The sequence below is a fragment of the Cinclus cinclus genome, chromosome 16, assembly GCF_963662255.1.
Source record: "Cinclus cinclus chromosome 16, bCinCin1.1, whole genome shotgun sequence".
In the NCBI taxonomy this organism is placed as follows: Eukaryota; Metazoa; Chordata; class Aves; order Passeriformes; family Cinclidae; genus Cinclus; species Cinclus cinclus.
Genome location: NC_085061.1, coordinates 11,573,577 through 11,599,192, shown reverse-complemented (window position 1 = coordinate 11,599,192; position 25,616 = coordinate 11,573,577). Strand labels below are relative to the sequence as shown.

Here is a 25,616-nt window from a genome sequence, read left to right as displayed (position 1 = left end):
CACGTCCTCTCCTCCCTGGCCTCTCACACCCCAACACCCCTTCACACCCCTATCCCCTCCAGCCAGGCCCCTCACCCATCCTCCCGCACCTTCCTGTACACACGCCTCGCATCAAACCCAATCCCAATCCAATCCATCCGTCCGACCCCATTTCAACCCCATAAACACACGCAGGTCACGCCCACTACCCAGACCACGCCCACACGCCACTGACCACGCCTCCAGTGCCCGCCCCAACCCGGTGCACTCCGTCCCCACCCCCTGCCCGACAGACCACACCCCTTAAGGAGCTAGCCCCGCCCTATGTCCGTTAGCCCCCCCACGCACCATGCCCCGCCCATCCAGGATCACGCCCCTTCCAAGCGACCACGCCCCGTTCAGTCCCGCCCCCTCCCAACAGGCCCCTCCCACCCGCGGCCCCGCCCCGGAAGCGGCGCTGTCGCAGTGCGCGGCCGGAGCGGCGGAGCCGGAGCCGCCGGGGCCGCTTGAGCCAGCGGAGCCGCGGCCCCAGGGCCGGCCCGGGCCGCGCCATGAAGGGCAAGGAGGAGCGCGAGGGCGGCGCGACGGGGCCCGGCGCGGCGGGGCCGGGCGCGGGGGGCGCGGGCGGCGGCAGCCCCGAGAAGAGCCACAGCGCGCAGGAGCACAAGGAGCAGGGGAACCGGCTCTTCGGCGGCCGCAAGTACCCCGAGGCCGCCGCTTGCTACGGCCGCGCCATCGTGAGTCCCAGCGGCGCCCACGGCCCGCGCGGGAGCGGCCCCCGGGACGGGAGCACCGGGGAGGGGTCACCCGCACCGCCGTCCCCAAGGGCTTGGCCAGGGTCCCCTCGGGACGGGATTCCCTGGGGGCGGGACACGCCAACCTCCCTCCTGGCCCCGATGAGCCCAGGCTGGAACCTCCCCCTTGGCCTGGGCGCTCTCCCGGACCTGGCCTGGCCAACCCGGGGATGGGATCCCTGGGGCTGGGACACCCCTGCCACGCACCTGGCCTTGACTCCCGCAAGATGGGCCTGTCCCCAGCCTGGACATCTTCCGAGCCCTGGCCTGGATATCACCAGGATGGAACCTCCTTGGGCTGGGCACTGTTATTTCTCAGGGCCTGGCCAAGATACCCCTGAGACAGGACCCTTTTATCAGAACACTGTTCCCTCACTGGGCCTGGCTCCTCCTGGGGTGGGCTGGACATAGCTCTGCACCTCCTGGGCCTGGACTACCGCCCCCAGGCCTGGCCTTGGCAATCCCTTGGCCTTTGCCCCCCCTCTGGACCTGGACATCCCCAGCCCATCCTCTCCCCCACCCAACTCCAAGCTAGACTGCCCTACACCCCCCACAGAGTGCCCCCACCCTGAGCCTGTTTCCCCTAAATCCTGCACTGTTCCTAGGCTGCCCTGGGTAGGGCAGACCCACCCTGGCACAATCAGGGTTCCAGGGGTGACAGTCCCCTCTGGGGGCAGGGACATCGGCTGCCCTATGGGGACCGGCCCCAGGCTGTCCCCAGTCCATCCCAGCACCTCCCCATGGGGTGCACGCCCCGCTGGCACTGCTGGCTCTCCCTGCCCAGGGTGACAGCACTGTGCCGCTGGCTCACCGAGTCACCCGACTGTCACCCTGCTGTCACCAGCACGTCCTGGCCCTGCCGCCACCAACATGGGCCTGTCCCCGCAGAACCGGAACCCCTTGGTGGCCGTGTACTACACCAACCGGGCCCTGTGCTACCTGAAGATGCAGCAGCACGACAAGGCGCTGGCTGACTGCAAGCGGGCGCTGGAGCTGGACGGGCAGTCCGTGAAGGCTCACTTCTTCTTGGGCCAGTGCCAGATGGAGATGGAAAACTACGACGAGGCCATCGCCAACCTGCAGAGGGGTGAGTGGGCATGCTGCCACTGTCCCCTGCTCCTGTCTGCTGGGAAAGGGCCAGGGATGGCGACAGGGACGTTGCCACTGGCTCTGAGGTGCCCTTTCTCTCCTCAGCCTACAACCTCGCCAAGGAACAGCGGCTGAATTTCGGGGACGACATCCCCAGCGCTCTGCGCATCGCCAAGAAGAAACGCTGGAACAGCATCGAGGAGAAGAGGATCAACCAGGAGAACGAGCTGCACTCCCACCTCACCAAGCTGATTGTGGCCGAGAAGGAGAGGTAATGGGGCACCTGGAAGGCTTTTTTAGTGCCACCAGGCTGTCACAGCTCTGTGAGGTGCCTCTGCAGAGCCCTGCAGCAGGGAAGGGAGAGACAGTGTTCCCCCATCCTTCTGATCTCCCACTCTGTCCTAGGGAGCTGGCAGAGTGCCGAAAGACTCAGCAGGAGGAAAACACAGACGAGAGCCGGGGCCGTGTTCAGCTGGCCAGCATCGAGGCCAAACACGTGAGTGGGGGCTGGGGGCTTCCTCATCCCATCCCCCTCCCCATCCTCAGGCTCTGCTGCAGCTGTGCAGGTGAAATCTGGGAGACCTTGGGACACAGCACAGTAGCCTTAATTCTGTAGCTCGAGCCACCACTGCAGGGCTGTTGTGTCCCCCCCATGACAGCTTCCCCTGCTCTGTCACCTCTTGCCCAAGTCTGGCAGTGGTAATGCCTGCTGTGCCTGTTGTTCACTGAGGAAACACAAGTGGCTCTCAGCCACATGTGGGTCTGGGTGCTGGGGACTAATCCCAGATAAAAATAGGCCCACAAAGGAAGGTTATTTTTAAGATGGATCACTATTGCCAGGTCCAGCCAAGAGCTGCACAGGCACAGGTGCCACCTAGGACCTGCCAAAACACCTGTGGGTGGGAGGCTTTGTGGCTCTCCGTGGGGACCTGTAGCCCCTGCACACCAGGGACCCCTTGTCCTCAAGGGCTTCTCTTTCAGGACAAATACCTGGCAGACATGGACGAGCTCTTCTCCCAAGTGGATGAGAAGAGGAAGGTGAGTGTGGCCCAGCCTGTGCTCCTGTAAACCATCTGTGTACCCTGCTTCCCCCTCTGAGCCAGCACCATCTCCCAGCCCCCTTTGCTGACCCAGATGTGCCTCTCTCGAGCCAGAAGCGGGACATCCCTGACTACCTGTGTGGGAAGATCAGTTTTGAGCTGATGAGAGAGCCCTGCATCACGCCCAGCGGGATCACCTACGACAGGAAGGACATTGAGGAGCATCTCCAGGTACTGCCAGGCCAGGGGCAGGGGGCTTTCCCACGATGTTACCTGCGTGTGAAGGCATCTTTTTGCTCTACTCAGGGCTCTGCAGGCTCCTTGGGTTTGGTCCCAGTTACCTGCCTGGGCAGCTCCCTGTGGAGCAGGTGCTGCCAGGACCTGCCCAAAGCGGGGGTGGCTCTTGGCAGGGGTCTTGCACCTTGACCTGCCCTCATCCTGCTTGGAGGCACCTCTGAGGGGCTCTCCCACTTCCCTGGGAGTTGCTGGGGCAGATGCCACACAGCGCTGGCCTCACAGCCACCTGCACCTCAGGGCTGAGCCCGGGCACGTGGAGTAACCGGTTTCCCTGCACCTCCTCCTCCCCTGCAGCGCGTGGGTCATTTTGACCCGGTGACGCGGAGTCCCTTGACCCAGGACCAGCTGATCCCCAACCTCGCCATGAAGGAGGTGATAGACGCGTTCATCTCGGAGAACGGCTGGGTGGAGGATTACTGAGGGGCCGGGGGCAGCGCTGGCCCGCCCGGGTGCCCTGGCACAGCTGGCTCTCCCTGGGCTGGCCCCATGCCTTACTCGCTCTCCAGCCCTTTCCCCTCTGCCCCAGCTGCCCCAGGCCTGGCGCTGGGCGAGGGCACGTTACCGTGTCCCATTCCCAAGGAGCTGCAGCGGCTGGGCAGGCACCCTGGTTCCCCTCTCTGGCTCCAAGACCTGCCTGGGGGTTGTAATGCTGGCTCCTCGGCAGTGGCCTCGCCATCATGTCCATCACCCCCTCAGCCAGGGCAGCCACAGTCCCCAAAGAGCACGTCCTGCTCCAGGGATTGCCACAGGGAGCTTGCTGGGATGAGCACCCAGAGCCCCATCCCTCCCTGTGTTTAGAGTTGTTTTCTCCTCCTTCCACCTCCTGCCTGGCCAGGGTTGGATCTTCTTCCTAGTAAACAGCCACTTGTTGGGATGTTGACGCACCCTCTGGTTTTTCCTGGGCAACAACTGCCCCAGGGCTGGAAGGGGCTGTTTCCCACCTCCCCTTCCCCACTGGGACTGTGGCTCCCTAAGAACAATCACCTGGGTTAAAGTTCTTGTCCCTTTTAATGAAACCCCTTAAAAACCCCATAAAAAATAACCAACAGATTTGCATCCGACTGGGATTCCAGCGTTTCGGTTGGCCGACAGCCTGCCTGGCTTTTGAGCGCCCTATGGAAGTTTGCCAGTGTCCATTAAAAATATATATATATAAAGAATAAAAAAATTTCAGCAATAAATGTGGAAAATGATCTGGAGTTGTTCACAGCAGCCATTTTTGAGGATATCCTGGCTTGGGGATTGGTGCCATCCCATGAGGACAAGGTTTGCTCCAGGGATGTAGCAATACACACTGTGCTTCAGTGGAACAACTTTAATTCAATGTGGAGGGTAAAGACCAGTAAAAACCAGAACTTTCTCAGGCAGTTGGTCCCAGTACCGGTTGCCTTTCCCTGAGGGTGGCAGGAGCTGGAGCTCCTGCCCTGGCTGGCATGATTGTAACGTGTCTTTGTCCCTGCCAGCCCTAGCCCAGGAAGGTGGAGATGAAGACACTGGTGTCCAGGTTGAGTGTGGCGTGCCACCAGCGGTCAGGGAAGTACAGGACCTGCAGGAGACATGAGTGGGGTCCTATGACTCTGGCTGGGAAGCCTGGGGTCCCCTGCAGCCCCTGGACTCACCTCCCCTGGGTGCAGGGTGCACTCCAGCGGGCGCTGGGCCGGTGGCAGGGTGGGATAGGTGTGCTGGAGCCAGGCCAGTGTCGTCTCATTGGGGTGGAAGTGTGGGGTTTTATCCGGCGGGTACAGAAACCAGCGCTGAAAAACACGGGGGGGGCACATCCCATCCCAATTCCCCTCCACCCCCTCAGGCTCAGCCCCAGGGGCTCTTCCCCATACCCAGGGACACCTGTTAGGGGCTTGTTGCTCTGTGTGCCCTCCCCAGATCCTTCCCCTAGTGCTCAGTTCTCACCTTCCTGCCGAAAATCACCTCGGAAAAACCAGGGCCGTGCCAGTGGAAGGGAACGCCAGAGCCTGAGCCTGCGGTGGAAGCGTGGGGAGGGGGGGGGGGGGGGGTTTGGTTGGTGCTGGGGAGAGACCCCAATCCCGGCCCATCCCGAGTGTTCCCCACCCACCTGCGATCCCAAAGCTGTAGGCGGGGCTGGTGCCCGGGATGCGAAAGGGAGGGGGCACGTAGTGTTGGAAGAGGGGGCCCCACTCGGTGAAGTTGTTGTCCCCGAAGAAGTAGAGGGTGTCTGAGGGGACACGGGAGCTGAGCCCGGGGAGGGGACCGGGCTGCGGGGGAAGGGACGGCGATACCCACCGCTGCCCAGCCGGGCCGGGTCCTGCGGCTTCAGCAAGTGCTCCACGTATTCCTGGAACGGCACATCCACTGCGGGAAACGGAGGGATGAGCGGGGAAAGCGGCTCCCCCGCGGCCGCGCACGGCCCCAGCGCTCACCTTTGCGGTACGAGTAGGTGTTGGCCGTGCTGAGCCGCACCGGGAAGGGCCCGAAGGCCGCCAGCAGCCTCTCCCGGGTGCAGAGGGCTCGGAACGCCTGCGGGATGGAGCGCCAGGAAGCGGGATGATGCTGCCGCCGCTCCCGGGGAACCGGGAGGTGTGTCCCACCCGGAACCCTCTGTCCCCCTCCCGGCACTCACCGAATTGTCCGTGACCCCACCGAGGATCACCGGACGGGAGAAGGCGAACCTGTGGGCAGCATCCAGCGGTGTCCCGCGAGGGAAAAGTGGTCGGGACCCATCCCGGGACACCGGGACCAGCCCCGACCCATCCCGGGACATCGGGACCGGTTCCAAAACACCCCCGGGATACCGGGATCGGTCCCGACCACTTTCCCCCAGGTTCTCCCCCGCGACCCCAGGGTCTGCGCCCCAGTTCCCTCCGCCTCTCCCCGTTAGCCCGCCCGGTGCACCGGAATTGTCCCCCGTTCCGTGGGCGCCAGGACCGTGCCGGGTCCCCCGTACCGCTGCAGGAAGAGGGAGTAGGTGAGGGATGCATCGGCTCTCTCCACGGTGCAGCGTGGTTCCTCCGGCACCGTGCCCGCCAGCCTGCAACGGGAGACTCTGCTCGGCACCGGCTCCAGGACCGGCACAGGGACCGGTCCAGGGGGAAGCCCCTGCCCTTACCAGCCGCCGTCCGGAGGGTCGGTGCAGGTGTCGGACCGGACCCAACCCAGCGGTAGCAGCAGCAGCGGCAGCAGCCGCGCCGCCGCCGCCATCGGGACCGGCGCCGGAGACACCGGGAACTACGATTCCCAACATACACTACGAGCACACGGTGCATGTCGCCATTGGGGGGCGGACGCATCGCTACGGGTCCCCATAAGAGACATCATTTAAAGAGGCAGCAGAAAGCGGGCCTCACCTCACGGCTTCAAGTGGCCTCCCGGCACAAGGGGACAACAGCATGGTGACACCGCAGGGCCTGGATGGATCCAGGCAAAGCAAAGACAGGAGCCATGGCTCGATTCAACTGCTGATTTGTTTTAATCCAGTAAAAAACGGCCGGGCAGGGGGTGCATCCCTAGCCCTTATTTACACAAATAAATACAGGGAGGGCAGTGCCAGGGGTATCGGGCAGGGCACGCCGCTCACCCCCTGCTCCACCCCGCTGCCAACTCCGCCGCGGGCACGGGGCTCAGGTGCACTCTCGGAGGGCTCAGGTCTACTCTCAAGGGGCTCAGGTGTACTCGCAGAGGTGGCCGCAGCCAGCAGGGCAGTGGGAGCTGGTCTCCAGCCACTTCATGATGTGCTGCAGGTGGCCGCCGTGGCTGCAGCCCTGGCACCAGACAAAGAGCCCCTTCACCACGTGGTGACACACGGCACACATGCTGGCACACTGCCGACACCTGCAGGGGGAAATTCGGGTGGCCGTGGGCAGGGAGAGCCCTCGGGGGGAGGGGGGGGGCGGGGCAACAAGAGATAACAGGGGCCTCCAGCCCATGCTCCTGTCCCCACAAGCCCTTCTGGCCCCCTCACCTGTCGCAGATCCAGCCCCTGTTGCTCATCGGCCGCTTGCAGTTGCTGCAGTTGATGTGCAGGGTGGTGGAAGCCTGGTTGAGGCAGTTGATGGCACGGCAGGTGCTCAGCTTGATCACCTCGTTGGAGATGTTCCAGAGCTGGAAGCGCTGCAGCAGGTCGATGTATGATGTGTACCAGTGCTCCTGGGGATAGCCACAGACAGCTGAGCTTCCACATCAACCCTGAAACCCCCTCAGGACCCCAGCCCTGCATCCCAAAGGCAAGATTTGCCTGGGGGGGCTCAACCTGGAGAAAAGGAGGCTCCGGGGTGGGGGTGGGCTTCTCACACTCTAAGTCCCTGACAGGAGAGGGACAGGGAACAAGGGACAGGACAAGAGTGTTGTGCCAGAGGAGGCTTAGTTTAGATATTAGGGAGAAATTCTTCATGGAAAGGGTGGTCAGGCACTGGCACAGCTGCCCATTGCAGTAGTGAAGTCACCATCCCTTGTGGGGATCTAAAAGCTGTGCTGATGTGGCACCTGGGGACATGGTTCAGTGGTGGCCTTGGCAGTGCTGGGGGAATGGTTTGATTCGATGATCTTAGAGGGCTTTTCCAACCTAAAGGATTCTGTGATTCTCTGATCCCTGAAGTGGAAGAACAGCTCTGCAATGCTGGGGAACAGCATCCTTCCCTATATCAGCAGGGCAAGGTCACCTCCCCATCCTCAATTCCCTGCCAGGGCTGGTGGTAGGGCAGGCACCGGAATCCTGGAGCTGCTCACAGTGGCTTAGAGCTGACCTGACAGGTACTGGAGGAGAAGGGACGTGTTCCAATCCCAGGCAGGACCCCATCCCATTGGGATGAACCCCTGTGGGTCCCAGCAAGGCTGTACCTGTGTCTGCTCATCGATCTCCTTGCGGATGCGCTCTCCCAGCACGATGAGCACGGACACGGCCGTCTGCACATCACCCTGCTCGGCGTAGAAGAGCAGCGTGTCCCGCACAATGGGGTTGAAGAAGTCGGAGGGCAGGCGGTTCTCGTAGAGTGAGTGGGAGATGGAGATCAGTGAGAAGGACTCCACGGGGGTCAGCGACACCGTCTCGGCCTCATTGCCGCTGACGTGAGGGGAATCGGCCTTGTCCTGCAGGTGGTCCAAGGCTGATGGGTTGTCCACGATTTCATGGCGAAGGGGGAAGGCTTCCTGGGGAAGGCTGTATTCCTGCTCTTCAGCTGCGAGGAGAAGAGCAGGAATGAGCAGGAGAAAATCCAGCTGGGACAGCCAACACCTACCCCTGTGCGCTCACCGTGAGGGTTCTCGTGGTCCATCATGTACAGGTCATCCTCATCTGCCTCCACATCTCCCAGGAGATAATCTGCAGGGACATCGCTGCCCTCCGTTTCCTCATTGTCTGGGCACCCAGGGAAAGAGAAATCAGCTCATCACACCACTGGATCCACCTCCCAGTGTCATGCCCCAGCATGTCAGGCTGTGCCTGAGCCACAGCTCAGTTTCCTCACCACCATCACCGTCACCCCAGGTTGTGGGGGAAAATGGACCTTCTGCAGCACCCTGGGGCTCAGTGTCCTTCACCCTGGGGCTGCAGCACATCCAGACACCCCAATTCACAGGAAAAATGCTCCAGTTTATCCCCTATCTATGGCTAAGGAGGGAAGAGCTGTAGGACTGGGACTGTGCCCAGCCAGGAATGTTACCCTCATTGTTGATCAGGGTGGAGGAGGAATCCATGAGGATGTTTTCTGTGCGGCTTTCTCCTTTGCTGCGGTCCAGTCTGGACTCGCTGCCCAGTCCAGCAGGGATATCTTTCAGGTTAAAGCTGGGAAAAAAGCACCAAATTCAACGGTCGGAGGAGTATAAAGTTTCCATTTCAGCCAGCAAACAGCCTGGACACAGGTGTCCAGGTGCAATTTGAATGGTGAAACATGAGATACGATGATATTCCTTCGTGGGCAGAAGTCACCAGTCCCCACTGTGTGACTTAAAAATAAAGACACATTGTGACTGTGATCACAGTCCTGTCTCCAAGCCTGGTGGCACTGCACATGAACTGCAAAGGTCTCCCTGAAGAATTCCAGTGCTGAGCAGGCTCTTGGCTCCACCTTCTTCCCCTCAGAAGCAGGTGAACGGGAGCTGCCTCGCTCCAAGGCTGTTTGTTATGCATCACCATGCTTGGCCTTCACCGAGATGGAAAAGGGAAGGGATGGGGTTGGAGCAGAGCCCAGCTCCCCAGGCTGCCGTGTCTCAGACAGCAGCACAGCCACCCAGCTGGAGGCAGAGCTTGGTCAAGGACAGTGCTTGTTTCCTTTGGTGTTATTTGAGGATCTGTCACTCACTGTGAGAACCCGGCCCTGCAAGATTTGACAGCTTGTTCAGAGTCCTCATCCCTCACATTTATGTCATTGAGAAGAGGAAAAACAAGTTTTCCTGCTTCATCAGCCCACAACAGGCTCTCCACGCCGGTGTGCTGCTGGCAGAGCTGGGCTGTGCTCTTCCTTGGAAAGACTCCAGAAGAAAACCTCTGCATACTGGCAGTTCCAGCTCCAGCCATGAGACACTTTCTCCATCCCCAGCCCTTGGTCACCATCACTGTCCTGGGCACTGCTGAGGCCTCACCTCAGATCCTGGGGTCACTTTTGGGGCCCTCATGACAGGAAAGACACTGAGGGGCTGGAGCAGCATGTGCAGGGAAGGGAACAGAACTGGGGAAGGGACTGGAGCACCAGGAGTAGCTGAAGGAGCTGGCAGGGGGGCTCAGCCTGGAGAGAAGGAGCTCGGAGGGAGCCTCCTTGTCACCTCCATAACTCCCTGACAGGATGGGGCAGCCAGGGGAGTTGGGCTCTGCTTCCAGGGAACAAGGGACAGGAGAAGAAGAAATGGCCTCAAATTGTGCCAGAGGAGGTTTAGATTGGATCTTGGGAAAATTTCTTCACAAAGGGTGGTCAGGCACTGGCACAGCTGTCCAGGGCAGTGGTGGAGTCACCACCCCTGGAGAGATTCAACATCATGTAGATGTGGTGCTTAGGGACATGGTTAAGTGGTGACCTTGGCACTGCTGCTGGGAGAATGATATCACAGGACTTTTCCAACATTAGAGATTCTGTGATTCATGAATTCAGTAACTGGAAAGCTGGTCCCAAACCCATGCACCACCACAGGCCAAACTTTGGTTGAAGGAGGGAAAGGAGCAGTGTGTGAGGCTGCACAGTTCAAGATCAGGCTTGACACTCACTTCCCACACCAACATGAGAAATGGCTCCATTCAAACAATGCCAACATGTAAACCAGCACAGCCTGAGGCTGAGGGAGAGCTGTCCCTTCTCGCTCCCTGTGTCTGGGGCAGGGTAGTTATTAGGTAGAAATTGTTCCCTGTGAGGGTAGGGAGCCCTGGCACAGGGTGTCCAGGATCCCTGGAAGTGTCCAAGCCCAGGTTGGATGGGGCTTGAAGCAACCTGGGACAGTGCAAGGTATCCCTGCCCATGGCAGGAGATGGGATGAGTTTTAAGGCCCCTTCCAACCCAAATCATTCTGGTATTCCTTGATGTGATTCTATAACCCCATGCCAGTCAAGGAACTGTTTCCACACCCCCATTCATGCAGTTATCCCACTAATTTCATCACTCTCTGCAGCTCCCACCCCCTATACCTGTTCATGAGTGGGAGGGCAGTGCTGCCTTTCCCCATGCTGTGGTTGAGATTTGTGGACGACACAGTGCCAAGGCTGGAGTAGATAATCCTCAACATCGTCCACGTCTGAGCCACCTGTGTGGAGCACAGTCCCTGTCAGACCTTTCCAGGCTATCACCCCCGTGCAGCAGCAGCCGTCCTGCACCTCACCTGGTTGCGGTCCAGCCCCTTGGCCACCTTGGCGTTGTGGTCACAGAGCTCGGCCAGCGGCCGGCCGGCCAGCGCGTACTGCTTGGCTGTGTGCACAAACCAGTCCATGCTGCCGCTCTCCACGTCCGTCTCAAACACGCTGAGGGCGCTGGAGGACGAGATGTACTCAAACTGCTCCGTGGGGTCCAGCTTGCGCTTGAAGAAGATGGGGTGGCGCCGATCCCCGATGTAGGGCTTGCGGTTGGAGTCGGAGGAGATGAGGCTCTCCTTGGCGGCGAAGGCCAGGTCTCCGTAGAGGCTGTAGCACAGCCCCTCGGGGTTGGCCCGGTCGATGGGCTGGCTGGCATCCTTGAAGATGTGCTGGTAAAGGGTGCTGTCCTTGGAGCCCGAGAGGAGGAAATAGGGGTCGTGGAGGTGCCGCCACACGATGCCCGTGGTGACGTCCTTGTGCTCCTCGAACATGGCGGAGGGGATGAAGGGGCGGCGCACGTCCCACACGTAAATGTTGTGGTCCACCATCATGGAGCAGGTGGCGATGTGGTGCTTGCACTCGGGGCGCCACTTCACCCGCGCCACCGAGGCAATGGTCTGCACGCAGTAGATCTCCTTGGCCCGCGTCGTGTTCATGTCCCACACCTTCACCATCTTGTCGCGGCCACCCGTGGCCAGCCAGCCCCTGGGATGAGATGGATCAGTGTTCATCTCTCTGCTCCCACTGTGGCACAGAAATGCTCACAGCACAGGTGTGACCACGTCCACACTGCAGAAAGGCAGCTGGGCTGCAATCCCATCCTCCCATGAGCTCCCCTGACACCTCTGCTAGGCAACAACCAGGTCAGGCAACACCCTCTTTCCCGCCCTTAGTTATGGCCTTGTACCCCAGAGCCACATCCCAGTCAGACCAGCTCCCTCTGGCTCTGCTTTCCACTGGCCAGGCCCAGCAGAGAGGAAAAGGCCATTCTGAACGTATTTCAGTGCATCTCTAAGATCACAAGCAGTGGCAGCACTGCCTGGCAGGGAGCAAGGAGGGACCTGCACACTGTAACAGCTGCTTCCAGATCCTTCCCAGCAACCTCCCAGGAAAGGCAGGCAAGAAACATGACTGAACACAAGTGAGCTATGTCCCAGAGCAGCCAAGTAGTGCCTTCCTCAAGCTGAGCACTGGAGCAAGAAGCTTCTGTGACACTGCTGTATCCAACCATAAGACACCCCGTGCCTCAAAACCCCCTAATTTATCAAAGAACAAACCCCAAACACTCTTACACCACCCCAAATGCTCAAACCAGCAATCACTCCTATCTTGCAGCAACATCCCAGACACAAGGTGACAGCGTATCACAGACCATGCTTTCCCCCACAAAATCCCAAACCTGCTTTTAGGCTCTGTCTTGTCCTGCAAGGCCAGGTGGTTGGCAGGGCCTGGCTCCACACTCACCTGTCCTCTGGGTGCCAGTCGCAGCAGAAGACAGGCCCGTTGTGGGCTGTGAACATCCTCTCATAGCGGTCGGGCCGGCGGATGTCCCACAGCTGCACGTTCCCATTCTCAAAGGTGGCGGCAAAGGTGAAATAATCCCGGATGCTGAACTGCACGTCACGCACGCTCTCCGACTGACCTGGGAGGGGACACAAGTTGAGAGCTCCAGAACAGCTAAAAATCCCACTGGAAGAGCCATGTGGGTCCCTGGCACAGCGAGAAGGGGTAGCAAGGAATGCTGTGACTGTCTCCCATCTCCTACACACACCCAGTTACTACTGAGATGCAAAAAAAGGCACCAAAATACCTCTGAGCTCCTTCTTTCCCTGCTCTGGCCATCACACCCTGAGCAAACCCTCCTCTTGGGCAAGGGGAAGGGCAAAGCTCCCAACACCTGCCTGTCGTAAGGGTGAGGGGACAAGCAAAGAAAGGACAAAGCTCCCAAATTCTGCTTCCCCACACGGAAACGGGACAACAACAGGCTCATTTGTACCAGAGAAGGTGCTGACAGAATCCTTCTTGCGCAGGTCAAAGCACTTCATGTAGCCGTCCTGGGAGCCACTGAGCAGCATGTACACCTCGGTGGGGTGGAAGCACACCTTGTTGACAGTGCGCTTGTGCTCCGTGAACAGCTGGTCCTGCTTGTTGCGGGACGGCTTGCCCAGGTTCCAAGTGACCACCACGCCGTTGGTGGCGGCAGTGGCCAGCAGGTTCTCGTCCATCTGGTGCCACACTACATCGGCGCAGCTGAAGTTCAGGGAGGGTTTGCGGCCCACGCGGAGGTTCAGCTTCTCCACAAACTGCTCCTCCTCGATGGAGTAGATCTTGAAGATGTTACGGCCGGCCACCACCACCTGAGCAGCGTCCCGGCACACGCTGATGGCATTGGCAGGGGCGTCCAGGTGGCAGAACATGGTGCGGCCAGTCAGTGCGTTGCCCCCCAGGGCAGTGGTGACCCTGGCCATCTTCTCCATGGCTGTCCTCGGTGTGTTGTCCCCTCCCCAGCAGGCTGCCTGCTCACCCACACAGTCACCCTGCTCCACCTCAGCCAGAGCTGGCCAGGGACAGGCTGGGCTCCCGTGGCTCCTGCCAGGCCCTGGTGGCTCTGACCGTGGCTGTTTGCGGCTGCATCAATGGTCTGTGGAGGTGAGAGGCCACAGAGCTGCCTGTCAGAGGGAGACACAGCCCCACTTCGTGTTCTCCTCCTGCTGCCTTTTGTGGCTCCCACTCAGGGAGTTCCTGAAAACCTTCTCTGGGTTCCTTCTTCCCTCTTTGGCCACACCCTGAGATGTTTTGCTGTTGCTGATAATGTAGGTCAAGTACGGGGCCGTGGCTGAAATGAGCAGCACAAAGTGGGGTGAAGTGAGGCCACAGTCACCTCCGTGGGGCACTCGGAACACCCAATCCTGCAAGAACCAGAGGATGACTCTCTTTCTCTAGAAGAGGGGGGGAGCAGCAGCTACTCCAGGCTCCCTGGAGTGAGGTCCCACGGGCTGTGTCCTCCAGAACCAGGCTGAGCTTCTGTCACAGCACTGCCCTCTCCAACCCCTCTGCCTTTCCCTTGCCAGGTCACACAGATCCCTCATACTTCACACTGCACCCCCCCAGGGCCCCTTCCCACCCTCAGAGCACCCTTAGGGTCCCCTCCTACCCCTGAGGTCACCCCCCAGGCCCTCATATCCCACACAGCCACCCCAGCAGGGCCCTCCCCTGACCCACAGCCCTCGCATACTCCACATCCCCCTCCTCATGACCCACAGCCCCCCACGACCCCTCATACCCCACACTTTCCCCTCTGCAGGACCCGCTCCTGACCGCGAGCCCCTTCAGGGCCCCCTCCAGCCCTTCAGAGCCCACTCAGCACTCCCTCAGAGAACCCCTCCCCCACCCACCTCAGGGCCCCTTCCGACCCCTCAGAGCACCCAGGGCCCCTTCCCACCTCACAGAGTCCCCTACCTCTGCCACTAAGTCACGGGTCCCCTCAGTGCGAGGCGCCGGTGCCGATCCCGAAGCCGTATTCGATGCCGGTTCCCCCGCCAACAGCTTGGGCCGAGCAGGCCCCGCCGCCGCGGAATTCCCACCAGGCCACACCTCCTTCCGCCACTGCCCCCCGCCCCCTGCAGCCAGGCCACGCCCCTTCCGATGCCGGACACACCTGCAGCCAGGCCACGCCCCCGCTCCCTGTCAGGACCCGCCCACTTCGGGCTGACCGCGCCCCCTCTCCCTCTCAGCCCCGCCCCACTGTGGCAAAGCCACGCCCCCTCCAGCTATTCCACTCCGCCCCGGTATAAATTACGCCCCCGGAATAGACCACTCCCCTTTTCGCCCCGAACCGCCCCCGTGCACCGGACCACGCCCCCCTCTCCGCCCCGGGATCATCAGGCCCCGCCCACCCTCCATAGCGCTAAATAGGCCCCGCCCCAGAGTGTGAAGCCCCGCCCCCGGCCGGAGCGGGCGCGCTGGGGGCGGGGTACAAGGCGGGCACTGAGCTTTGGGGGTTCTGGGCAATGAGGGGTCCGAGGGTGCCGGAGGGATGTGGGGTGCAGTAGGAATAGGGGTGCAAAGGCATAAATGGGTACTGGAGGATATAGGGTGCCTTGGTGGGGGTTGCTGAAGGGACGCGGGGTGCACTGGGAGTAGGAGTTCGCTGGGATGAAGGGGGGTGCTGGAGGGATAGGAGGTGTACTGGGGACTGGGGGTACAGGAGGGGAAAAAGAGTACCAGGGGGTTACGGGGTGTATCGGGTGGGTGTTAGGGAGATGTGGGATCCGGGGGGATTTGGGATGCCAGAGGTGCATCCCAGGGGGACTGGGAGTGCAGGAGAAAACGGGGTTTAGGGGGACGTGGGGGCCAGGGTGGGAAATGGGAGTGCTGAGGGGATATGGGGTGCATTGGAGGCATAGGAGTGAACTGGAGCCTTATAGGGGTGCCCAAGGGTGTGTGGGTGCACTGGGGGGCACGGGGGGCACACTGCCATGGGGGGCTGTGGTAGGTGGGAGGGTGTGCATTGGGGGGGTGCCGGGGAGGTGTGGGGGTACTAGAGGGATGTGGGTGCATGAAGGATGGGGAAGCAGGGGGATAAATGGGGGTCAGAGGTCTGTGGCTGCTTTGTGGGTAGGGCTGCAGGGTGGGAAATGAGGGTGCCGAGAGGATATGGGATGTATTGGTGGTGTACAGATGCACTGGAGGGATATAGGGTTGCACAGTGAAGTGGGGGCGCAGGGGCTATGGGGGCCACTGCCATGGAGAGTGCAGAGGAGGGTACGGGGGCTGTCAATTTAACCTGGGACAAGCGCAGGGCTATGGCACCCTAAAACTGCTTCTGTCACCTGCGGGGTTAGGGGGGCCCTCTAGTGCTGCTGTCGTCCCTGGCCCCGTGTCTGGACGCTGCTGGGTTTGGGGGTGCAGGCAGCCCCCCACCCCCGTGCTAGGGTGCTCTGGGCCCCAGCAGTGCCACTCTGTTCCGCAGCCCGGGGGACTCCCAAACCCCCTTCCAGGGCCACGAGAGCCTTTGTGCCGTTTTGGGGTCAGAAAGGGGCGTTTTGAACAAAGGAGGGAGCAGAGGCGGCGGTTGGTGCAGCAGTTCCTTCCCGGCCGGTACAAAGGCAAAACAAACCGAAAGCGTGTCCGTGTCCGTGTCCGTGTCCCTGCCCATCCCGTGTCCGTGCCCACGTCCAGATTCATGCCCTCATTCCTCCCACGGCTGGTGTGGCGCGGGCAATTCCCCGGGGGCGGCCACCGAGCCCCTCCCGCGCTGGGTCCCCGTGGGCACCCCAGCCCCGCGCCGGCTCGGTCCCATCTCGGCTCAGCCCAGGGGTCCCTCCGGTCCCCGCCTGCCGCTGGCATCGGGGCGATGGCTTTTCAGCTGGAAGAGCGGTGGCGGTGGCAGTGTGTCCTAAGTGCCACCTCCTGTCGTCTCTCTGCTCTGCCGGTGTCGCCGGTGGTGGCTCAGACCTGGCCCTGGTTCCCCGGGATGTCCCATCCCAGACGGATGGGTCGCTCCTCGGCGTTGGCATCACCCCCACATCCCCACGGGGTGCAGTGGGGTCCCCAGGGCGGCGGGGGATGCTAGCCAGGAGAGCCCGGCTTCCGGGGCAGGATCCGGCCGGGGCAAAGCTGCGTGGAGGGGCTCAGTGAGGGTTGTCACTTGTCACCGTCCCCCGGGGTACCCCGAAACCTGCCGTAGCACGAGACTGAAGCAAGCGAGCATGCGAGGGCGGCGGGCGGGCGGAGAGGGACATCTTATTCACCGGGAGAAAGTGCCCCAAAGCCAGGGCTGGGGGCTGTAGGGGACACGCAGCACGGGGATGGGGGGGTCCGTGTGAGCTCGGTGACCCGCTCCGAGGGCGTGAGGGGACCCATCCAGCCTCCGCCGCCAGCCAGAAATAAGCATCCTCCTCTCGCCCATCCCTGGGAGCATCCTTTGGTCGCCAGGAGCATCCTTGGTGGCAGGGCCATGTTCCCGCTCGGCACCGGGGCGGGGGGAGCAGGAGGCGGCCGTGGGGGGGTCACACAGCGTCGCCCTCCCACTTTGGGCTTCCATGATGTCCATTCGTCTGTCCGGAAGGGATTGGCAGGACACCGGGAGGAGCACAGGTGATGGCGGCGGCGTGGGGGGGAATTTACATGGTACTCGTGGGGGCTCCGGCCAGTGGCGACGCCTTCCCCCATCTCCCCCCGGAGCCCGCGTCCCTCGGGGGCGTCGATGGGCGGAATGTTCGGGCTCGATTGGAATCGGGGGCGTCTCTAGAATCCCCCAGCAGCCGGAGAGAGATGGGGTGGGCGATGGCGGCCGGGGTGGGCGCGGGAGCGGGCGGCCGGGTCCGGGTCTACTCGATCACCATGCAGCACGGGAGGTGCTGGGAGAAGTACTTGAAGAGCTCCGGAGTGGCCCCGGGGCAGTTGGTGAGTTCCAGCTCCTCCAGCTCCTGCAGCTGCACCAGCCCAGACAACCCCGTGGTGGTCAGCAAGGGACAGCCTGCAAGGAGACAGGGTGTACTGTCAGCCCAGAACATGGTGCCCCCCAAAAATTAGCATCCCAAAAAACAGCATCTCAAAGGCACCAGCATCCCAAAACCTCAAAATCCCCCAAACAGGAACAAAGGATCAGGACCTCAAAACTCACCACATCCAAAAGAACCAGTGTGCTAAAAAAAAAGTACCCCAAAACCCCCAACATTCCAAAAAGGATCACTCAAAATATCAGCATCGAAAAAATCCAGCACTCAAAAATGCACACAAAAACCAGTACCTTAAAGCACCAGCACCCCAAAATACCAAGACCATCAAAACTGGCACCCAAAAAACCCTCCCACCAGTACCCAGAGAACCAGCATGCTAAAGAATAGTGCTTCAAAACACCCAAAAAACAACACCCAAAACAACTGCACCCCAAGGTCAGCCCATAAACCACCAGCATCTCAAAGCACCAGTATTAAAAAAAAAAACCACCCAAAAAGGAGTGCCCTCCAGAACAGCTCCTCAAAAACCAGCACCCTGAAAAACTTGAATCCCAAAAAAACTAGCTCTCAAAACACCACCACCCCAAAAAATACCACAGCACCCCAAGAGCCAGGATCTTTCCACACAAGCTGGGTGCCATCTGGGTGCAGGTGCAGGTGCCTGCTGGCTTGGGGGGATGCTGGCTGTCCCAAGGGCTCTCTGTCCCTATGCCCTGTGCCTCCCCAGTCCCATGGGGTCTCTGGTCCCTGATAGCAGGGTGAGGGTCTCACCAGCCAGTGAGAGGAGGCGCAGGCTGCCCATGCCCAGGAGGTGCTTCAGGCCAAAATCCTGCACCTGGAAAAGAAGATGGGATGGGATGAGGGGGGACAGTGGGGACAACAGCACCAGGGCTCAGCATTGCCGAGCTGGGGTAGAAAACTGAGTGCCAGGGCTGGGAACCTGAAGCAGGGTGCAGGATGCTGGAGCAGTGTGCTGGCTCTGGGTGCTGGGGCAGGGACCTGTGATGGGTCAGGGTGCAGGGAGCTGGGTGCTGGGGAGGGGAGCTTGAGCAGGATGTGGGACATTGCAGCGGGATGCTGGGGTAGGATTTTGGGTGCAGGGCCAGGGTACTGGGTCTGGGTACAGGGAGGGAGGAGTACAGGGAGCCAGGGCAGGGAGCCTGGTGCTGCAGCAGGGCACTGGGTCTGGGGATACTGGTGCTGGGGCAAGGATGCAGGGTCAGGGTGCCAGGGCTGAGTCCTGTTGAGCTCACAGGAACTCTCTGCTTCCTGGTACCAAGTCTTGGGGTCTTCAGCCAGCCCCAGGAGCCCACCCTGAGCTCATGGCACATCCCCAGGGAGGAGCCACCATGCCCTCTCTGCCGTGCTGAGCCAGGACGGGCACAGCCATGTTCCACACCTACCTGGCAGCACCAGCGCAGGTAGAGGCTCCGCAGGGATGACATGGTGGACAGGTAGCTGAGGCCGGTGTCGGTGATCCGCACGCACCTGCCGGGACATGGGGTGTCAGGGCCAGCTGGTCACCCATGGGTGTCCCCAAACCATGGCCCCCATGCTGCACCCTCTGCTTCCAGCATGGCTCAGCATGGCACAACTTGGCATGGCATGGTTTGTCATGACATGACAAGGCACAGCACAGCACAGCACATCTTTGCATGGCATGGCATGGCATGGCATGGCTCAGCATGGTATGGCATGACTTGGCATGGCTTGGCATAGCTTAGCATGGCATGGCATGGCCCAGCAGGTTCAACATGGCATGGCATGGCATGGCAAAGCTCAGCGTGGCCCTTTACCTGTCGAGCACCAGCTCCTCCAGCTTGTGCAGATCGCAGGCGATGTACTCCAGGGCCATGTCGGTGATGCGGGGGCACCAGGACAGGTCGAGGCTGCGCAGCTTCCGCAGGTTCTCGGCCACCAGCTCTACACCATCATCTGTCACCTTGGAGCAGCCCGAGAGGCTGAGGACGCTCAGGTTGGGCAGGCTGTGCACCATGTTGACCACGCCGTGGTTGGTGATTTCCCAGCAGGAGTTGAGCCGCAGGGTGTGGGTGGTGTATCCCTGCTTGGCGGTGAAGTACGCGAGCGCCGTGTCCGTCACGTGGTAGGCTTGCAGGTTGAGCTCGGTGAGGTTGGGCAGGAGCTGCGAGATGGCAGCGATGGCATCGTCGGCCACATTGATGCAGTCGCTGACGCTCAGTGCCGTGATGCGGGCGTTGAGGCTTGACCACAGCCCGGCCTCTGTGAAGTCGTTGCAGCCTGACAGCTCCAGCCGCACCACACCCTGCATCTGCTCCAGCATCACCTGCCGAGGGGCAGGGGGTCAGGCCATGCTGGGCACTGCCGCCCATCCTTGTGCATCCCTGTGACCCCTCCCCAGCTCCCTCTGAGCCCCCTGTGGCTCTTCCTACTGCTCCCAGTCTTGCCTGGGTCTGGTCTTCTCCCTGGGACCTCCCTGGTATGGGTTCAATACCTGCCTTAGGACACAGCAGCCCCAGTGGGGAATGGGAGGGGACAGGCAGGGACCCCTGGTTGCAGCCCCAGCACTGTCCCAGGTGCTGCTGGCAGTGTTGGGATTGATGGCTGCTTGCAACACAGGAAATGCTTGAATGAGATGTGCCCATAGAGCAGCTGGTGTTGTGTTTGGCCATGGCACAGGGCAAGTATCTCAGTGAGGACCTTGCCTAGCCCCTTGAATTTGCCCATCTCTATCTGACCCTCAGCCCCTTGTTGGGAAGCAGCCAGCCAAGCAGGAATGTCCTATTCCCAGAGCCCTGCTTGTCACCCACTGCCAAATCACCACCCGGCACAGCCACCTCATCTGGCTCTGCCTTCCTGGCAGCACCAACAGGCACCAGGGATGAGGCCCTGACAGCCTCCTGACCCTGCACAGGCTGTACCCATCCACCCATCTGCCACCAGCGCATCTCAACCACCCTGGTCACTTCAGCAGAGTCACCTACCTCCAACCCTGCATCTGTGATGGTCGACCTCTTAAGGCTCATGGACTTGACCCCCTTCTTGGAGAGGGGGTAGTTGTCAATGAACTCACAAATGTCCAGGTCAGAGACGCCCACGAGGCAGAAGCCGTCGAAGCCGCGGACGGCGAAGCCCTGCAGGCTGACGAACTCCTTCTCTCCACCGGGCAGGATGTTGTAGAGCTCTTTGGTGTGCAGGACGGGCGTCAAGCCCACCCAGAACTTGGGCTGGTAGAGCACCCGCCGCCATGCCTTGCACACCTGCGCCAGCACGCACTTCTCGCATGCCGAAAAGTACCAGAACAAGCGGTTGAGGATCTTCTCGTCCACCGCCAGCTGCCTTTCTGAGGGCGAGCCTGGCAGCCGCTCCGGAGAGGGCTGCTCCGAGCCTTCGCTCGCGTTCAGTCCCACCAAGGAAGCGCCGGGAGGGGAGGAGACGCTGGCCAGAGTGGCCAAGGAGAGCGGGGAAGCCAGGCTGGGGATGGGCAGGTCGCTGCGGTGGGCTAAGGCCGGGCTGAGGATGGCAGGCACGGAGGAAGGCTGGCACAAGCGGTTTTTCACGGCAGGGGTGCCTTTGGTGATGCTGGCGGAGCCAAGGCCGTTGGGTTGCGTGGGGATCTTCACCAGTCCATTGCGGGGCAAACATGGGGGCTTGGTGTCGCCGTTTCTCGGGTTCGACATCTTCCACAGGTCTCTCTGTAACACAGGGGTGTGGGATGAGGGGCTGTGGGTCTGGTAGCAAGGGTGGCCATGGCTGGGGGAGGTGATGGCACCCTGAGCAGGGTGGCACGTGGGACCAGGTGTTGCAGGGCTGCTGGGCACAGCCGCAGAGGGGCATGTCTGGGACACAGAGCAGGGTCCTCACAGAAGCTGCATGGCCCTGGCGTTCCCCTGTGATGAGGGATGGATGGAGATTTGTCCCTGGACATTCACATTCCTCTCTGAGCCTAGAATCCAGCATGGCAAATGGGAGACAGAGAAGGATCCACAGACTGAGTTGGATTGGAAGGGACCTCAAAGCCCCTCTCATCTCATATCCATGCCATGGGCAGGGATACCTTCCACCTGCCCAGGTTGCTCCTAGTCTTGGGCACTTCCAGGGATCCAGGGGCAGCCACAGCTGCTCTGGGCACCCTGTGCCAGGGCCTGCCCACCCTCCCAGGGAACAATTCCTTCCCAATATCCCATCCATCCCTGCCCTCTGGCAGTGGGAAGCCATTCCCCCTTGTTCTGTCCCTCCACCCGTCCACCCCTTGTCCCCAGTCCCTCTCTCCATTTCTCCTGGAGCCCCTTTAGGCCTGGGCAGGGGCTCTGAGGTGTCCCTGGAGCCTTCTCTTCTCTAGGTGAACACAGCCGGCTCTCCCAGCCTGGCTCCAGAGCAGAGGGGCTCCAGCCCCCAGTGCATTTTTGTGAAGGGCAGTGGGCAGAGGCAGAGGGGCAGAGCTGCCTGTGCCCACCATGCCAGCCAAGCACTCAGCAGTGAGCTTGTGCCAGCAGTAGTGCCACTGATCCTCGTGGAGCCTCGAGGCAGCTGGGCAGCACCCGGCAAACTGGGCCAATAAATATTGCAGTGGCAGCAAGGCCAGCTTCCCAACGGCCCTGCCGCACCCACCATCCATTATTCAACGCATTTCCCTCTATAAATATGGAGGTGAATTATTGATGGGTCTCAACCCCCTCCCCCTGCCCAGCTGGGGCTGGCACAGAGCCCTGCCCGACTGCTGCCTGCCCTGCCCGCACCCTGTGTGCCAATGCCATACCAAACCCTGCCAAAAAGCTGATCCTGGTACTCATGGGGTAACAAGGAGCTGAAGCACGGGAATGCAGCTTTCAGTGCATGGAGCAGGGGACAGGGACCTGGCCTGAAGCCCCAAGGGGTTGTTGGCACATCCATCCATCAGTGAACAGAAACTGAGGATCCTCTTACCTGCCAGCTTCTCCCAGACCCAAAATTAAAGCAAGGGAATTATTATAGCTGCTTGATTTGGGATGGAGAAAGTCAAGCCCCGATGGAGGGGCATTGCGGAAAGAGAATCCTGCTCATGGCCAAGCTCTGTGGCTCCTGAGGGTGCTCCATGCAGCCTGGAAGCAGGAGGTAGCCTAGATCCCCTGCTGACCCCAGCCCATCCCTTTCACCCTCACAGCATCCCTGGCCTCATCCAGCTCTGCTGGAGCAGCCATGGAGGGAGCAACCGCCCAAAAAAAGAGCTCAGAAACGCAGTCAGTTGCTTGTGGCACATCTGGAAAAACCCACGGGATGCATGGCACATGGCATCTCCGGAGGACACAGTTCCCAGCACAGCGGGGCCGTGGGACGGCGCTGCTGGGAGCTGCCGCCGCCTCTGCCGTGGTGCGAGCGGAGGTGCCAGCAGACAGCCCGGCTCGGTGGCAGCGTCCCGGCGAGATGCAGCCTCCGGGGACGAGCCCAGCCCTGTGCAGACAGTCTGGCGCCGCTCCCGGCTCGGATGCAGCCGCTGCTGCCTCCGCTCACGCTGCCCGACAGCGGAGCTGGGCCGCCGATGCTTGGACATGTGTTAAACTAGCTTGAAAGCAGGAGAAGGGGAGGGGAGAGAAGAGAGAAACTTGAAACCAGAGGCTCGATGCTTGGCAGCAATTAGGGGAGTAAACAGAACGTGCACAGGGGTGTCTCACACAGCCACAGAGCACCAGTCCAAAGAGATAATTGCCAGGCGGCACGGAGAGGCTGGCGCTGCGGCACCGAGCCCGCTGGGCACGCTGGTTGCCCCCAGGGAAAAGGCAGGTGGTGGCACAGGGGCAGCCCCGGGCCTCGGGAGCCCAAGGGGACAGTCACAGGAGGAGACAGATGCTGACAAGTCGCCGGACTCACACGCGGCCAGCAGGAGGTTTTGGCATCGCATCCAACAGGCTCAGTGCTCGGCTGGTCCCCGAGGCTGAGCTCAGGGGGGCTCAGTGGGCTCAGCAGCTTTCCCACCCCTGCCTTGGAAAGATGAGCCAGGTCCCTCCTGCTCAGGGCGCTCAGGCTGCCTGTCCAGAGAACAGAAATCCTGAACCTTGAATGTGCTGAGAAGTCACTTCAAATAGAAAGATGGACAGAGATTCAAGCCTCCAAGCACAGGACAATGCAGACAGCGGTGGGGGGAAGCCAGGCAGACATTTCTCTCTGGGGAGATGAGCAGGCAAGAATTTGGGTGTTCCTACCAACCCCAGGCATGAAACTCTGCTTAGGGAAAGACCCCAGTGTGGAGAAGGTGTGCTGGGGGCACGGGTTGGGGAGGGGAGTGGGTCCAATAGCCTCCATTGCTGGCATCAAGGGGCAGTGCTGGCATCTGCCCTCCTGTGCCATAGGAAAGCCCCAGCCTGCAGCCAGGCAGCCCCACAGTTCCTGCAGCCCAGGACTAAGCCCACATTGCTCTGATGTCGAAAGTGCAGCTCCCTGTGCCTGCAGGTCACAGCTGCTGAGTGCAGGGACACCCAGTGCATGCCCTACACCTCCCCAAACCCTCCCAACCCAGACACACTGGATGGACAGGCAAACACAAAACTCGCCTTGGTGCTGTCAGCACACACCCTCCCTGATGTTCCAGCAGCTCCATGAGCACCTCTGTATACCTTTTGGCCACTCCAAAGCATCAGGAGAGCAGAGATTTGTCCTTTTCCTTTCTCCCTGTCCTCTCACTGTCTGAAGATCACATGATTGCACACCACAATCATCAGGATTGTTCAGCACTGGGTACCACCCTTGCTCTGGGATCCCACAGGAAGGGCCCAGATTTGCAACCCCCCTCTGCCACAGCCCCCCTTTACTCTCTCATGGAGAAGCAGCTCCCAGCAGTGGAGAGCCAGCTCCCAGCCCAGTAGGAGAAAACCTGACAAAAGCAAAGGTCAAAGTCCTTCATTCTCCTGAATCCACTCCAGGGTGCACATTTCACAGGCTACGTCACTGCCAGAGAAGTCACTCCATTCAGGAGGGGTTTGTCACCCACGGTAAGTGATGATGCAGTGGTGAGGGGCGGATTTGACGCAGGGAGAGAGAAGAAAGCTGGAGTCTAAGAGCCTGTCACCAAAACATTGCACAGACAATGAGGATGCTGGGATGAACAGGGAAGACAGAGCTTTTCCAACCTGTTGGCAAGTTTACGATCTCCACGTGGTAGTAAAGAGGGATGTGGGCCTTAAGAGTCAGGCAGGGCCATCAGTCACCCTCTCTGCATGGTGATCCCCGGCTCCTGGATCAGACCGTTATCCTGCTGCAGCAGGGATCGGGGATGAGCTCTGGAACAGCCGTGCTTGGAGCCTACCGAGGGGTCCGTGTCAGCCGCACCGGAGGCCACGGGAGACCCCGGACTGGCCGGCGTGGGAGCCCCGGGACCCCAGCCCTGCTGGGGTCAGCACCGCGGCCAGCGGCTGTGCCGGTCAGCACCGCGGCCAGCGGCACCCGCAGCGACACCGCGCTCGTGTCCCTGCGAGCCGGGCCCTGGCAGGATCCACGCCTGCCACACCAGGTCCTTGTAAGGGAACCTACATCACCCCGCCAGGGCCCTGTGAACATCCGGCATTGCTCCAGCAGATCCTTGTAAGAAATCCTACTATAACCCAGCAGGCTCCTGTGCAGATCTGCTATTGGCCCACCAGATCCCTGAGAGAATCCACGATTGCCCCACAGACTCCCCGTGAGACCCTGCTGTCACCCCACCGGGTCCCTGCAGCCCCCGCCGCTGCCCCCCAGTTCTCCTCGGAGCTTTGTTATTGTCCTGCCAGGATCCAGAGCTGCTGCGGAGCGATCTGAGCGCGGCCGCCGCTCCGCTCCGGTGGCAGAGCGGTGCGGCAGCGAGCAGCCCTCGCTCCCGGCTGCCGGCACACGCTCACGGGGATGTGCAGACGGACACACGGACACGCAGGGTCCCGCGGAGGGGGTGCCCCGGCACAAGCCGTGGCTCGCACACGCTCACGCTCACTCACAGCCGGAGCCGCCGCGTGCACGCGCGCCCGGGGTTGCATCAGCTGAATTCATTAGCCCGTCTATTTTTACTAATGCAGCAAATCAAGTTGCTCTACAGGCGGAGAAAACACACCCGACACGGAGTGCTGTGGCGGAGCACGCAGCCGAGGCTTTTGTCCAGCACTCCTGAGGGGATGAGCTTCCTCAGGCTCCTGAGGCTCTGCGCAGGGGCCCCAGCCAGCAGCGAGGCCAGGCAGGCTCCTGCCTCGGGGGCTGAACCTGGCGCCCGGAGCACACGGCAGAGCTCCGTGCT

At 61.1% G+C, this 25,616-nt stretch overlaps 4 protein-coding genes across 12 annotated transcripts; 1 reads left to right on the top strand and 3 right to left on the bottom strand.

Annotated features, from left to right (window-relative positions):
• Nucleotides 1–487: 487 nt before the first annotated feature.
• Nucleotides 488–4,392, top strand: STUB1 (STIP1 homology and U-box containing protein 1). 2 transcript variants are annotated; one of them, XM_062503948.1, is made up of 7 exons: nt 488–716; nt 1,662–1,860; nt 1,968–2,133; nt 2,268–2,358; nt 2,844–2,900; nt 3,017–3,133; nt 3,494–4,392. In XM_062503948.1, the coding sequence occupies exons 1-7, from the start codon at nt 531–533 to the stop codon at nt 3,617–3,619; spliced, it is 942 nt and encodes a 313-aa protein (XP_062359932.1). In that variant the 5' UTR covers nt 488–530; the 3' UTR covers nt 3,620–4,392. The 2 variants fall into 2 exon arrangements, with proteins under 2 accessions (XP_062359932.1, XP_062359933.1); XM_062503949.1 differs by having other exon boundaries at nt 614–716; nt 1,618–1,860.
• Nucleotides 4,393–4,499: 107 nt separating this feature from the next.
• On the bottom strand, nt 4,500–6,651 carry JMJD8 (jumonji domain containing 8). 6 transcript variants are annotated; one of them, XM_062503944.1, is made up of 9 exons: nt 6,282–6,498; nt 6,068–6,203; nt 5,796–5,844; nt 5,596–5,692; nt 5,459–5,527; nt 5,271–5,390; nt 5,108–5,175; nt 4,819–4,953; nt 4,500–4,745 (listed from the first exon to the last, which is right to left on the bottom strand). In XM_062503944.1, the coding sequence occupies exons 1-9, from the start codon at nt 6,460–6,462 to the stop codon at nt 4,665–4,667; spliced, it is 936 nt and encodes a 311-aa protein (XP_062359928.1). In that variant the 5' UTR covers nt 6,463–6,498; the 3' UTR covers nt 4,500–4,664. The 6 variants fall into 6 exon arrangements, with proteins under 6 accessions (XP_062359928.1, XP_062359931.1, XP_062359930.1 ...); XM_062503947.1 differs by having other exon boundaries at nt 6,120–6,203; nt 6,282–6,497; XM_062503946.1 differs by lacking the exon at nt 6,282–6,498 and adding an exon at nt 6,520–6,651 and having other exon boundaries at nt 5,271–5,527.
• WDR24 (WD repeat domain 24) lies at nt 6,619–14,527 on the bottom strand. 3 transcript variants are annotated; one of them, XM_062503940.1, is made up of 10 exons: nt 14,400–14,527; nt 12,937–13,776; nt 12,405–12,582; nt 10,970–11,645; nt 10,779–10,894; nt 8,830–8,951; nt 8,421–8,525; nt 8,009–8,346; nt 7,134–7,318; nt 6,619–7,003 (listed from the first exon to the last, which is right to left on the bottom strand). In XM_062503940.1, exons 2-10 carry the CDS (start codon nt 13,415–13,417, stop codon nt 6,835–6,837), a joined length of 2,370 nt encoding a protein of 789 aa, XP_062359924.1. In that variant the 5' UTR covers nt 13,418–13,776; nt 14,400–14,527; the 3' UTR covers nt 6,619–6,834. The 3 variants fall into 3 exon arrangements, with proteins under 3 accessions (XP_062359924.1, XP_062359922.1, XP_062359925.1); XM_062503938.1 differs by having other exon boundaries at nt 12,937–13,849; nt 14,400–14,498; XM_062503941.1 differs by having other exon boundaries at nt 6,619–6,933; nt 12,937–13,849; nt 14,400–14,498.
• A 2,745-nt stretch (nt 14,528–17,272) lies between these two features.
• FBXL16 (F-box and leucine rich repeat protein 16) lies at nt 17,273–21,333 on the bottom strand. The gene is made up of 5 exons (XM_062503798.1): nt 20,368–21,333; nt 19,201–19,709; nt 18,808–18,892; nt 18,176–18,239; nt 17,273–17,421 (listed from the first exon to the last, which is right to left on the bottom strand). The coding sequence occupies exons 1-5, from the start codon at nt 21,061–21,063 to the stop codon at nt 17,273–17,275; spliced, it is 1,503 nt and encodes a 500-aa protein (XP_062359782.1). The 5' UTR covers nt 21,064–21,333.
• Between the last annotated feature and the right edge of the window lie 4,283 nt (nt 21,334–25,616).